This window comes from Pararge aegeria, chromosome 12 (genome assembly GCF_905163445.1).
Source record: "Pararge aegeria chromosome 12, ilParAegt1.1, whole genome shotgun sequence".
NCBI lineage: Eukaryota > Metazoa > Arthropoda > Insecta > Lepidoptera > Nymphalidae > Pararge > Pararge aegeria.
Window position 1 is genome coordinate 10,411,844 of NC_053191.1, and position 14,256 is coordinate 10,426,099.

Below are 14,256 nucleotides of genomic sequence, written 5' to 3' on the forward strand. Positions count from 1 at the left end.
TTTGATTTACGCTTATTCAATCAAATTCAAATTTCAATCTTCCAAACTAAGCACATTTGATTATTAAGTATTTTAAAAACTAGATATGGTATGTAAAGTCTTAGCAACGTTCATGTTACCAACCCGCTATATAAAATAATGCCATCTCTACATGTTGACCCAAATAGAAATCAATACAAGCCAACGTCAATTGGAACCAAATATAAATTAGTAATTATAAGCAAAGAGCGGTTTATTGTTCGTCTGTGATTAAGTGAATTGTATTTTTTTGTACTTTGGTCCTAAAATCGGTAATAGAATAAAACACTTATGATTTTAGGCGTACAATAATATAATACCCAAGTATCCGTCGGTTGCACTGGCCAACCATTTGTGTGGCCAACCAATGAAAACGCATCACTTATTTTATCGTTGGTTCACGAGTTCCTAGTAGACCAACGCCTCAATAAATACCTGCGTTGGTTCACCGTGTAAAAAGCGCATAACATTTGTATACCCTGATAAAATAAGCCTAAACAGGTCTTATGTTATCGTATTTAGGTTTAAAATGCAGTGCTATTTAGGTTCGTATGCGAGTGAAACTTATATTAAGTTGATAAATCGATAAAATAACTAAGCGACACATTATTTTATTGATTTGCGTTAACCCTAAAACTTTAGAGTTGTGGTCTTAACTTTTAAATGTTACTCAGCTGCTTTGAAATAATTCCTTTGTCTGGTGAGACGTTTCGGCCATGGCTAGTTACCGCCCTTCCGACAAAGACGCGATTAAGCGTTCCGATACGATGTCGGAGTTTAAGTTTAATAAAACTGCCATATCCCTAATATGTTAGCGCACTACCATCTTAGACTGCATCAGTCAAGGGCAAACTTGTTGTGCAATAAAATAAGACATTTAATTTAAAATTTATTTCGATCTCAAGGAAAGGAATATGAAAGAAAGCTCTATATTTTAGGAGGTATCTCAGTTATTTTTAGGTTTCCGATCTAACTCCGATTATATGCAATCGAAAAACGTTAACCTTTAATTTAGAATAACCTTTTGGACATAGTTAACTGTTATTACATAAGCGAAACACTTCACTTTAATAATCAACTCATCATTTTCATTTCAAAAAGGTTTTTAGGCGGTTTTAATGCTAAAAATAAAATTATCAGCACTTAAAGCGCATATAAACTTAAAAACGTGTATACATGTCTTTATTTAATAAAGTAGTAAGGAGCATTGAACAATATTTGTTAACCTTTATTATTTTTGTAATGATCGATGATGATTAGAAATAACGACAGTGAATATCATTCACTGTCGTTATTTCTAATCGTCCAAAACCACGAAACAGTCCACTAAAATATTACCTAGGTACTTTAATAGTCAATCAAACATTCGTTAATAATTTTCTACTACTAATAACCGAGAATATTAAGTGTTTTATTGTGTTTCTGTGTTTGTAGACGGCTGATTGCCGAGTCCTAGGCAATGTGGGTTCAATCCCCACAACTAAAATGTGTGTGTGATGAACATGAATGTTTTTCATTGGCTGGGTATCTGTATGTTATATGTATATATGTAGATATATCTTCTTTATATATATATATATAAGAGTGAGAAGAGAGAGAACCCACACACTTTCTCTTCTATATATATATATATATATATATAGAAGAGAAAGTGTGTGGGTTAGTATAGGCTCCGAAACGGCTGGACCGATTTCAATGAAACTTTCAGGGAATATCCGGATTGACCTGGCGAGTAATCCTGTAAAGTTTGGTGACGATCGGAGCACTCCTATTTTTGAACTGTCAAACTGTCAAATACAGCTTTTATTTACTATGATGATATTCTATTCTATTGTTGGGTGTACCTAGGGGATACATAGCGATGTATGTATTTTAGCAGTATATTGCTAGTACTATTTATTATTTACGCCACAATAAATATATTGTAGCGTTAGTGATTTCTTGCAGCCTTTGAAGCACCTAAGTGAAACTGTTATACGGTTCAAATGAAGTTTAAGGCTGCATTAAATTGTTCACAAAGTGTCAATAAGCGGTTGTAGTAGGGCCGAAGAGTATACTCTAGCGCTTGACTGTAACACCTTAGGACATAATCGGATTGGCTCAAAAGCCATAATGCAACCTTCTTGTGTTAGTGGCGCATTAGATATATCTCAGATCTTATAAAAGGAAAATACATTTTCATATACTATTTGAAAGATACAAACTCATATTTTATGGCATATTTATTAGAAGAAAAACACCCTGTGTGTGAAAGCATTGATTTGATGTTATTAAGAAAACTGTTTCATTTAGTTAGTCAGCAAAATATTTAATTCAAAAAACGAGAGCATCCCATAATAAGCTCTTACGGGATTTTACCCCAATGTGTCGCCGAGCCAACAGCCGGTCTTATTTCTACCAACGGTCGCATGAGTTATTTCACAACAAAATAAAACAAATTCAAATTCAAAAATGTGTTGTTCATGTAGACCTATTTACAGGCACTTATTATATGTTACCAATAATGTTCTACGACTACGATTACCTACATTCGTTAACTTAAAACTTCGAAAAGTAAAGCTAGTAGGATTCCAAACGCGCCCTGGTCTAAGAAGAACCCACAACAAAATCCGGGGGTTTTTCTGTTATAACCATCTCACAGTCAAATTTATATTTAGCTATGAAGTTAAGGCAATTGAAAACCAAGCTTTTTTATCATTCATGTAATCCTTGATTATAGGATTTTTCTATAAGCTTACGTCTCTAATAAACAATCTTATTCGAAAAATAATTTATTTTTTATAATAATGCTACAAAGAAATTAAAGCATATATTATTAAACTAGCAGACCCTCGCGACTTCGTCCGCGTATGAGTCAAGCGAGAAGCTAGAAAAGACCTGATGCTCCTTCATAATCATCGTGGCTAGCTAATATTATTATTTTACGTGGTATACTGAGTTAGTAAGTTGTCATTATTTTGGTTGATACACACATACATACATCCATCCATACATCCATCCTCACAAACTTTGGCATTTATAACATTAGTAGGATGGTACCTACGCATGCATTCGATCGTTGTCCCATATTCCTTGCGACTTGCTGTTATTTGAGAAGAGTTATGTCTCTAGAGAAAATATTTATCATATCTTCATTAAAATAAGACAAAACATGCTTGATAGTATACACTTTCAAATAAAAAAAGAATTATCAAAATCGGTTCAAATTTAACAGAGCTATGAAGTAAAATTGATAAAAATTTTCATCCCGTTTCCCGGAGGAAACTTATTGTTTATCGGGATCAAAAGTATCCTATATGTTGACCCGGAATATCAGCTACCATTATACCAAATTATATTAATACATTCCGGTACGATGTTGCATATAAACCGATTGGGGTGGGTATGGGTTTCATTAATTGTACAACTGTCATACCCATAACAGCTTACCATCACTGCACGGCTAGCATGGGCAGGGGACCATTATATCCCCGGGGAAAGGATAAAAATGTATCTTTTCCCACAGCTTCACCAACTCTCAGAGCACTGGTGCACAAGTGGAAATATAATAATATCTAAATAATATATGTATAACTATAAACGGGGCTAAACTTTTCCTATTCCATGTTTCCGTTCTTTAGCAGGTGGAAACGTTCATTATATTCCTTGTCAGGGGATATAATCGGAGGATAAAATTTTTGACTCCTGCCCGTGGTTGCCCTGCTGCATCTCACTACTGCATCATCAAAAAGAGATTACTGGACATAGGTCTTTTTTAGAGATTTGCTGCCGAATATCTTGTGTTTCATTTTAGGCCGTCGGTTTTACGTATTGAGGGGTCTTCCAATGATGCGTTTTTCTCTGGGGAAACGCCATTCCGGTACCTAAGGAACTCGTCCATCTTATAAAGTACTTACTTATTAGCTGAAATAGTAGTTTTTTCGAAAATATTATATGATAAATTAAATAATTGAAATGTTGTAATTTTATAAGGCTAAAAAGTGTTGTCTTTGCGTTTACTTTACTAAGTGGAACGCGAGGTAAAAAGCAAAAAATTATTAATAAAAATACAAAAATGATAATTGCGAATAAGCCTTTGTTTCCAATCGCGATGAAATTAAAGTCAAGGTCTACTTTTTGCGGCAGATTATTTTAAACTTATTTTTATGGAATCAGTATGAGATCACTTCCTATAAAACCCAATAAACATAAAAATCTTGCACCAATATGGTCTGGTCGGCCGCTCTCTTTATTACCTTGATGTTACTTCCATCTCTCTCTAACGTGAAAGATTAACGCTTACCTGTTCTTGCTATTTCAGTTTAACACACGTGTTGTTTCGTCAAAGATTACTTGTAATATTCTTATGCATCATTATTACCTACATTGATGTTTACTCTCAATCTATAAGTTGGACACGTTTGTATGGAATATATTTGTGACGAAATATTGTAGTTGAACTTGCGTGGAGAGGCTCCATAATATTCAAAATCATTTTCTGTTTCCCGTAGGAATTTAATTTGTTATCAGTTTTTGTTTATTTTCTTGAAAACTATTAGTGTCTTCGTAATCATCTAATTAAACACTTGTAAAAATGTAAAGTTAATTTCTACTTAGCCCCCAAAATTAGTTCACAAATCAAAACTCTTAAAAGTATTTACATAATTCAACACGCATACAATATAGATTGGAATGCTATAGTTATCAGGATCCAGACGAAGGTAATTTAGGTTAAATACATGTTTAATCTAATTCTATTACCTGAACTCTTTCACGCAACAATTACTTAATGAAACGTTTTGGCTAAAATTTGGAAGCTTATAGGTATCCTGATTTATCACATTGTCTTATGCATTTTGATTGAGATTATCCGGAAAATAATGGGTTCCGCGGGAATAACTATAACCGAATTCCAAATAAATAGTAATTTATTTATTTTTAATTAAGAACTATGTAAATTTAACTATTTTTTAAGCAAGCAGAAGTCCTTGCCATTTGGCTATCACCACTTAAATATCATATTACGCTCTTACCACAACTTAATAGTTCATAAAGAGCGTCATCATTACCATGCGCATTGAAGCATAATTTGTTGATTTAAAGCCATTAAAAGCGTTATTTATTAATAACATGTGAATTATTTAGGTAATATATTAAAGAAGTTTTAATTTTTGGTCTAACCTGTTGCATCTTTTAATGAAATAATCTATGCCACTATAGGCTCGATCCACCTCGGAGGCTTTGTATCGCTTTGTTGTGTCCGAGCCGTCGCCGAGGCAACACATTGCTTCGCCCGCGAGTGTACCGACATAACAATATCGTGTTTCGTGCTTGTGCAGTGCCAGTGACACGGAAATGATTACGCTCGTAATCTCATAAAAATATTATAATGGCATTAAAAAAGGATTTCGACATACCAATGAACATTTTTAAACAGATCAAGCTGCCCAAGCCAGTGAAAATACAGCAGGCATTCGAGAAGCTGTTCAAAAAGAACAACTACACGAAAATAGTGCAGAGTTAACTTTATTGGTTAGTTATTATAGTTGAAATTAAATGGCCGCAGAGTTTAGTGCAAATATTAGTAGAAGTAGTAGAAAAAACTCCGATTACACTGATAAAGAGCCGCCGGACCGATCGCCTAATTTTATAACTGAACAAACTGAATTTGTCGGGAAAGGCAGTACTAAGACATTAAAACATAGAAGGACCAGAAGTAGGAGTGGTAACAGAAAACCGCCGGCACTTTTGAGCCTGTCGGATGAAAACTTTTTCGAGGATCTAGAAGATTACGTTAAAGTCATGGCTGTAGCAAGAGATACAGTGGTGAATGAGAATACAGACGATGTATGGACCCAACTACAACAAAAGGAATCTGATTTGCTGCTGGCAGCAGAATTGGGTAAAGCTTTGCTGGAGAAAAATGAGGACTTGAAGAAAGAACAGGAGCGTTTGGCAGAGGAATACTCCAAAAAACTTGAGGTGAGTTTTTTGTCTGCATGAACAAATTGGCTTCGTGCTGTTTGTTATTGTTTTATTTGTTTTGTAAACACCCCATAGAAGCGACCACAAAGAAATATCAAGAGTAAATAGACGCAAACTCAGAAACAACAGGTTTTGGTAAGGTAACAGGATCAGAAAGGATACGCTGTAACGCATAAATCCTTTCTGGCCTGCTATACAATAGATTGTGTTAATCCAGGAACAATATACTAAACTCAGGCTTTAGTCTTCTAGCATTTGGTTTTTATTTTGTTATCTTGTAGCAAAGGAGCTATATCATTCAAACATTATTATCCATTCAATGTGTTCTTTGCATATAAGAAAAATCTGCAATCTGCTCTGCTGCACATAATCTCCGGCTGTCTGCAAGTTTTCATCCAACTTCCAAGGACAAAACAAATGGGGCTCAAAGGGGGGACCCTTTGAGGCTCATTTGTTTTGTTTACAATACCCTTAAAACAAAATATGATCTAGCCTATTATTGTGTATACATATCTAAACTACATTATATTGACGGGTCTAAAAGTAGTGCTATCCTTTTTAAACTTAACCTCGGGATAACGATAGTGCTATTTTTACACTTTTCTATTTCGTTTACTCTTATTAAGCACTTACCCCTACTTAAACTAGTTCCATTCGATGTAAATGTATAGGAATGTATACATTTCTATAGGTATTAAAGGTCGTTAGTCATTTCTAAGAGTTTATTTTTGTCAACGACTACTAAATTTAGTCGTAGCCTTTCACTTACTAATAGCTTTACCAATTATTTACGGATATTTTGAACTGTCACCAGGGTTGCCACATCTCTTACTATTGTTTATTTATTCTAATTTCTATATAGTTACTTGGATTGTTTAGATACTTAATCTGGAGTAATATTTGTATGGTGTTTATTACAGATAAAAAATAAACACAAATCAAATAGTCCGTGTGCAATGGTTCCAAGTATTGCTTTGCCTAACTTCCGCATTTAGTTCTTAGACAGTAAGCGAAGTTGAAAAAAAGGTTTAGGGAATAATTAATTATTTACTATACAGTTGCAAACACTTGCAAATCATTAGTGATTTTCTTATTGAAATAAAGAAAGAACACACTTTTAGTTTATCTACTGATTAATTAACAATTGTTAGGTTTAAAGACAGTTATTCTCAAAAGAAACTGTTTCAATAAAATGATAAATTAAAATTAGCATAAAGAAGTGGTAATATATTATGAAGTTAGTGTTATAGAAAACAAAACAAACACATAAATACAACAGGTGGCGCGTTGATAAAAAATTTAAGCAATGCTTTTTTTAGCTTATTTTTAAATGATTTAAAAGATTTCTCGCAAAAAATATCTTTGGGTAGACTATTGTATAGTAGTGCTCTCTCAACCTGTTCGTAAGATTTTATAAAGATATGCGTTAGACCTTACTAAATCAGTCTTCTTAAATACCAGAATCATAAGTTATAACTATTGGTAAGATTTCTTACATACAGAGTTACAATTAACTAAATCAGGCTTACCAAAGGCAATCAAAATTATGGTACGGTTTCTATTAGTGGTATCTGCTAGAATAGTTAACATAATATCTAAAGTAATTATAATTTATGACGAAAAGTATGTTTATAACAATGAATCACCCACTTGAAATAACGTTTTCCACATAATATGTAACCAATGATTTCCTGATAAGCTGATAACACTTTTATTTCATAAATAGACCACGTATCTATTATAACATTGACTAGAACATGTTAACATGAACATGGACTATATTTTATGAGACGCCTGTGCTTTAGAATATCATAACTATAGATCTTAAGCTCTTAGTAGGCGAATGTACTCGCCACAAAAAAACCAGGAGTCCAGTTGTGATGGAATTAATATGGCATGCTGAAATATTCACTTGCAAGACATCAAAGTTCCTGGAATGTCAACTTTAAATGACTCGTAAGAGATCAAACGAATATTCGAGCCGGTCATGTTTCTCTAATAACTGAATGTTACCATTTTAGTTGTATCTAATTAACTAGGCCGAAGATCAATTTTTCCATTGCGTAAATTCGTTACAAATTGTTCAAACATTTAAAGCTTTGGGAAATTTAAAATTGGAACAAAAGTTTGCTAGGCCTTATAGATTAGATTTATAGATAGATTCGAGTCTGGATACTAAAGTAACAAGTTCAATAACGGAAAATGATGAAAATTCCATTATAGACAACCGAACTATCTTATTTTTAAATACAGTTTTACAAACTGTCTTTTTTTTTCATCAACGGGGGCAAAATCTTTTAAACCAAGTGTATATTCAAGTTAATTTCCTTCGGGAGTTATCGGGTTATATGGATTTTTAGACACTTAACCCCAGAAGTCACATACATTGGGAGGTTCCGGAATCTCCTAGAGATGCACAGGTGCTTCACTTGCGCAACATTTGATGAGTTAGCCACGGCGATTAATGCCACATCAAGCAGCCGTGCCGTATGTCCGTGGTCGTAAGAAGAGCTCGAAAGATGAACTGCTGACGCTCCGTCTGGCTGCACGCGATCCTGATGCCCCTTTGTCTGGGGCTATTAAATATATGAATTTAGTTACCAATCATTTATATGGGTGGTTTTTTTTCAAGTTTCCCGTGAAGATTAATTTCAGTCTACGTACATTAATGTCAATCGCCTGAAAAGTCAAACATACCTCTATATTCCAATATGTTCTGATAATAATTCTGATTATTTTAGATATTGCGAAAATTCCGATGTCTGTCACCCTTATCTCGATTTCTTATCAGTTTTTGCTATCGCAGATTGTATTGCGGGCGTGATGGATGCAGTAAACACTTACATACGCGAATCACAAATAAACTCACATCGAAATGGCTTTAGAGAATGAAAGGGAAACAAGAGCACAAAACTTTAACTTGCTAATGAAAGAAACATATCTGATTGGCAATAAATAACTTTGCAAAACCGTCTCGTTTTTATGCCAATTTCTAAAATTTGGGTTAAAACTTTTAAAATGTAATGCCGTTATAAGATGGCTTTTAATTCACATTAGTCAGACACGAAACGAACGACGGTGTTGTCGAAGACAGGTTCTTTGGATTTTGAGGTGGTTCTTTACCTTAACCAAAAACCTGTTGACCATGTAAATCGTACTATCTGCTAATGACTAAATTTCGGTCGTAATAAAACAAGAAACACTTAAGAAATGCTACGTTTTCGAACATGTTTCTGAATTCGCTCAATATATGTGTGGTATGTCTGGTGCTTTTTTCAGAGATGCTAATAGAAGTCTGAAGTAGGTTATGCTGGCTCTGTTTTAAAAAGTTGCCCTTTGTAAATCTAAATCGATGGTTATAGTACCATCGATTGATAATAATAATAATAATAAAAGCTTTATTTACATTCCTTATAATTATACACTACTCTACTCTTACTGGCTAAATATAATCTTCTAGTATCTATCTATATATATAAAAGAGAAAGTGTGTGGGTATGTTCCTTATAGGCTCCGAAACGGCTGGACCGATTTCAATGAAACTTTCATTGAAATCGGTCTTGGGATCGGGAATCTCCGGATTGACCTGGCGAGTAATCCTGTAACGTTTGGTGTCGATCGGAGCACTCCTATTTTTGAACTGTCAAACTGTCAAATACTGATTTTATTTACTATGATGATATTCTGTTGTTGGGTGTACATGGGTGTAGATAATGATCTTCACTCGCTCGAAAAGACATTAGAAGAGAATGAATACGGAGAGAAATGAATGATTTAATTTATTATGAGCCTTAAATTAAAAATTTAATGATGTAAGTTTATTGTTTAAATAAAATAAAGGAAAAACTTACCCCGGCGAAGCGGGCTGGGTACGTTAGTAGAGTTATATATAATTTTTCTTAATCCTAATTTATTATTTTTTATTTTTGATGTTTTCCAAACTAAGTAATATATTGCCCTTATTGTATTTATGATATCTAATTTTTGATATTTATGTAAGTAAATGCCTCCTCCATATTTTTCCCATTTGTGCCTGTCCCTTGCTACAGTGCTCCATGTCTTACCCGCAATTTTCGCGATGTCGTCCTCCCATCTTTTCAATGGCATACCGGGTCTTCTTTTCCAATCCATGGGATGCCAGTTGGTTACTATTTTTGTCCATCTACTATCTTGACATCTTTGAATGTGACCCACCCATCTCCATTTAAGTTGTAGAATTTGCTTTATGGCGTCTCTTGCTTTGGTTTCTCGCCCTATATCAGAGCACCTAAACCGATGGTACTACTGGACCAAAACATCATAGTCACCTTCCCGCAACGTTATAACTTGAAGCATACGAGTTCCTAAGATGGGTTACACTGGAGAGCGTGTCTCTCTAACGTTACTCTATATTTTATGAAGGGTTACAGATATGGCTTGTCTCAGTTTTGAAAATTACTTAGTATTATTCCGGCTAGAAACCGATTACAGATATCATCTAATGATGAAATTACATACACCGACGGATGTCCACTACTGGACATACACTGTTTCTTTCTAATTCATTTCTAAATTCCACTTGTACTGTTCGGCTTATCAAAAGCTGATCTGTGTATATTTCTTAGCTAATGGGGCTAGGGCTACAAACGCTGCGTTTATGAACCCCAGCGTACTTTGGCTCTCCAGTTGATGATCCCACATTCCTGATTTAAACACGGAGAGATACCTCCTGAAAGCTGCATTATTGAGAGCTCTGCACTCAATGGAAATAACTCCATTATTGATACGCTTTTTATTCAATTCTAGATAAGCACGTTTTCATCTCTACCATTTATTCGCTTAGATCGCAGTCAAAAACAAGCCTGATATAGAAATAAAAAAAGGCGGACATTATAACCCTGAGCTGTATGAATCAGAGAAGAGGAAGTGAAAAGCTTCGTGTGAATTGGCGGTTTGCCAATACAGTAGAAGTGGAGATTCTAGTGTCTGGTACCAAGGTCAGAATCTGGTACGATTAATGACATTATATGTATAACAAGTTGTCTAATTCATGAAACTTTATATATTTACCTAATTCATAGAACTCACTCATTGTACAATTAAACCATACTATCCCTTAAGTTAATTAAACAGTAGTAGGGAGTCGGAGTACCATGATTGTTCTCAAAGAATTAACCACTAGTAGGTAAATACAGTAAATCATGTTTCTTATGAAATAAAAATAAACACAAACTGTTAAGCATGAAAATCATCACCATTGAATAATAAATGAGTTTAGCAAGCCAGAAATCTTACACAAAATGTACAGAATACTACTACTTGCTTACAAAATGCATTTGTACGTTAGGAAGAAGAGATAGCTGCTAGTTTTTGTAAAATGTTTTCTTTTTTACAAATATGTACTAACATAGATCGTTGAACTCTATCAAATCGCACGATGCTGTATAGCTTCTAATAGGATTTAAGCTAGAATGTGTTGTAATAATAAATAAAATGTGTGTAAAAGACAATACAAACACCGCCATCTAGTCCCCAAATAAGCGTAGCTTGTGTTATGGGTACTAAGATGTTAGTGAATAGATAGATACATTTTGGTCGTTTGTTTTTACATAACCGTCAGTTACGTTAATGGAAACCATTGATCAAAGTCACGGTTCAAATTCAAGATCAAATAAACCTTACAGAAGTGCATGAGGTATTTAATGGTGTCAGACGGTGACCTCATGGGAACCGGTTCGGAATCATGCAATTATGTTTCCGTGTGTCGTTGACCGTCCGGTGATATTTGGATATGGATTCTCTGATTGGAATAGTATTGGTTATAGACCGAGATATAAAATTTATTAAAATCTAGTTTTGCAAAATTTGTGTGTAATCTTTTATTTCGCTTTTTAATACTCAGGTTAAATTAAATTTATTTTAGTTATTTACTCTATGACCACTGACCAGTGACTATATTTGCGCAAATTGTTTTTAATCATTGTCAAGGAGAAAAGTTAAATAACCTCAGTCAATTATTCATGACCTTTGACAACCTCCATGGCGCAGCGGTGGGTTTAACCACCTTTCAAGCGTCTCCCCATTTTACTTCAAGTGGATTATAACAGTTGTATCACTTACATCGCAGCCTGCAGCTAGCTAGGACGTGGTTTGCGATGGATCCACTTCCACAATAGCCTTCAATTCCTTATTATCAACTTTGGTCTCTTGGTGCAGGTCGAAATTTCCAAAACGAAAACCCTGGAACATAAACGCACTGTGTTTTCCTCTGCGATACCGCCCCAACCATAATTCATTCTTAGAGCCGTTTCTGCAGCACTAGTGCCATGATGGAACTCCTACGCGTAAATAACGCGACATTTTAAGTTTTCTTTTTTGTTAAGTGAAGTAACGCAAAGAAAAAGCCTAAAGAGGAAAAAAAAAATGAGAATTAGGGTTTTTAAAACACAAAAGCTTGACTAAATAGCTGTTACATATTTGAAATTGGAATTCCTAATCGAAGAGGAGATATTTGAGATCAAAGTGGCCAGTACGACAAAACACCAATTTTATATCTAAGAACCTTATATTAATATATGTCTTAATGAATTTAGCAAGTTCTTACACAACTATTCAATTAATGTGGACATTATAATGATTTAAGTACTTTTATTAAAGTGACACGACCTACAAAAATCTTGATTTTCATGCCCGGGTACTTTGACCTCGTAACAAATTATGGTAACTATCTTACCATGTTCAGATTTCACAGATTTATTGTAACTATTTTTGTATAGTTCTTAGAGTTCCTTTGTTCCTTTTACGGGCTCTATGTACAATGAATATTGAGTAAAATGTTTGTCATGAGTTCTGAAATATCATGAGTTTCTGCAATCGAAGAAGTTTTATTATTGGTATACTGTACACTCTCTAATGATTGTGTGACTGTAACATGGCCTAATTGCGAATTGGACTTGCACTTAAAGAGTTCCGTACCATGGAAAAATTTAAAACATTATTATCATTATTAATATCGTACAAAAGACACTTTTAATTTTTCGGAGGTATGTGCGTTTTAAGGGATTTAATATCACTTGCTTTAACGGTGAAACTTTGTGAGCCAACCTGCATGTTTAAAAGTTCTCCATAATGTTTTCAAAGGCGCGTGAAGTCTACAAATTCGCACATAGCCAGCTTGGTGGACTACGGCCTAAATCAAATTTTAATTTTTTGGTTATTATTAGTTGTTGTAACTGTAATATCTACATAAATATACTATTAGGGTTCATGAGATACGGCCCATGACAGACAGACTGACAGGCAGGCAGTCGCACATGAGAGGCGTATATAGTCGTTGGCATGCTTTGATGCTTTGCTTACGGTACCCTGTATTTTACTATTTGTTTATCATTATTAACAAGATAAGTTAGCTTAAGATGCAAGTGGGAAAACCTCAAGGAAATTTAGTATGAAATCATTGTTGTTTGAAGTGTACGGAATATAAAGCAACCGATGATTCACCAACAGACTCGACCGGTCCATAAAATAACGTAACTGTTGTTTGGAGTTTTCGTGCAGCCAACTAGATCTTAGTGTTATTTCTAAATAATCTTTTACGCTAAGTTATGATTCTCTGTATCTTAGAACGAGTACTTACGCGTTTTGTAATAATTACTGTAGAAAAGAAATTGTTAACTGTAATTTTAGTTTGATATAGGTGCTAATTATATTTAAAGAGGTCTAAAAATAGTGCTGTCTTTTTAGCAACGAAATTATTATCATACTTATAACTCTTTATTTGTGCACCTCACAAGATAGGTATACAAGAACGAGAGAAAAATGGAGAAAGACAAAGAATACGAAAAACTCCTTTATCGCTTAGTAACAACTTCCAGCAGGCAACCTAAGGATTAGAAAAAAAAGAAAAGAACAAACTGCAGTTGGTACAAAATTTTAAAACACGCACATGCGAATAATCATATAATACTACATAATACTACATAAACTAATTTACACAAATAAATCGTACATATATAATAAATTCAAAATCAAAATTTCTTTATTCATGTAGGCCTATCACAGGCACTTATGAAGCGTTCATAACTATATGTTTATTATTTTTTTATAATTGTAAGGGGATGGTGATAACTTCTTTCGCCAACCTTTACCTAAAGTTACGAGGGTTCCAAACGCGCCCTGGAGTAAGAAGAGCTCACAACAAACTTAGCCGGATAAATATAAACAATTAACTAATGACTATATAACATTAGTATATGGTTAATATTTAGAACACTTTAAATTAATACTGTTAAAAGT

General features: G+C 34.1%; 1 protein-coding gene across 1 annotated transcript in view; it reads left to right on the forward strand.

Annotated features, from left to right (window-relative positions):
- Positions 1 to 5,426: 5,426 nt before the first annotated feature.
- LOC120627786 (bicaudal D-related protein homolog) overlaps positions 5,427 to 14,256 on the forward strand; it is a 100,900-nt gene continuing 92,070 nt past the window's right edge. The window contains exon 1 of the mRNA XM_039895813.1: positions 5,427 to 5,979. Coding sequence (XP_039751747.1) covers positions 5,554 to 5,979 — 426 coding nt within the window. The 5' untranslated portion in view covers positions 5,427 to 5,553. The remainder of the gene's footprint in view (positions 5,980 to 14,256) is intronic.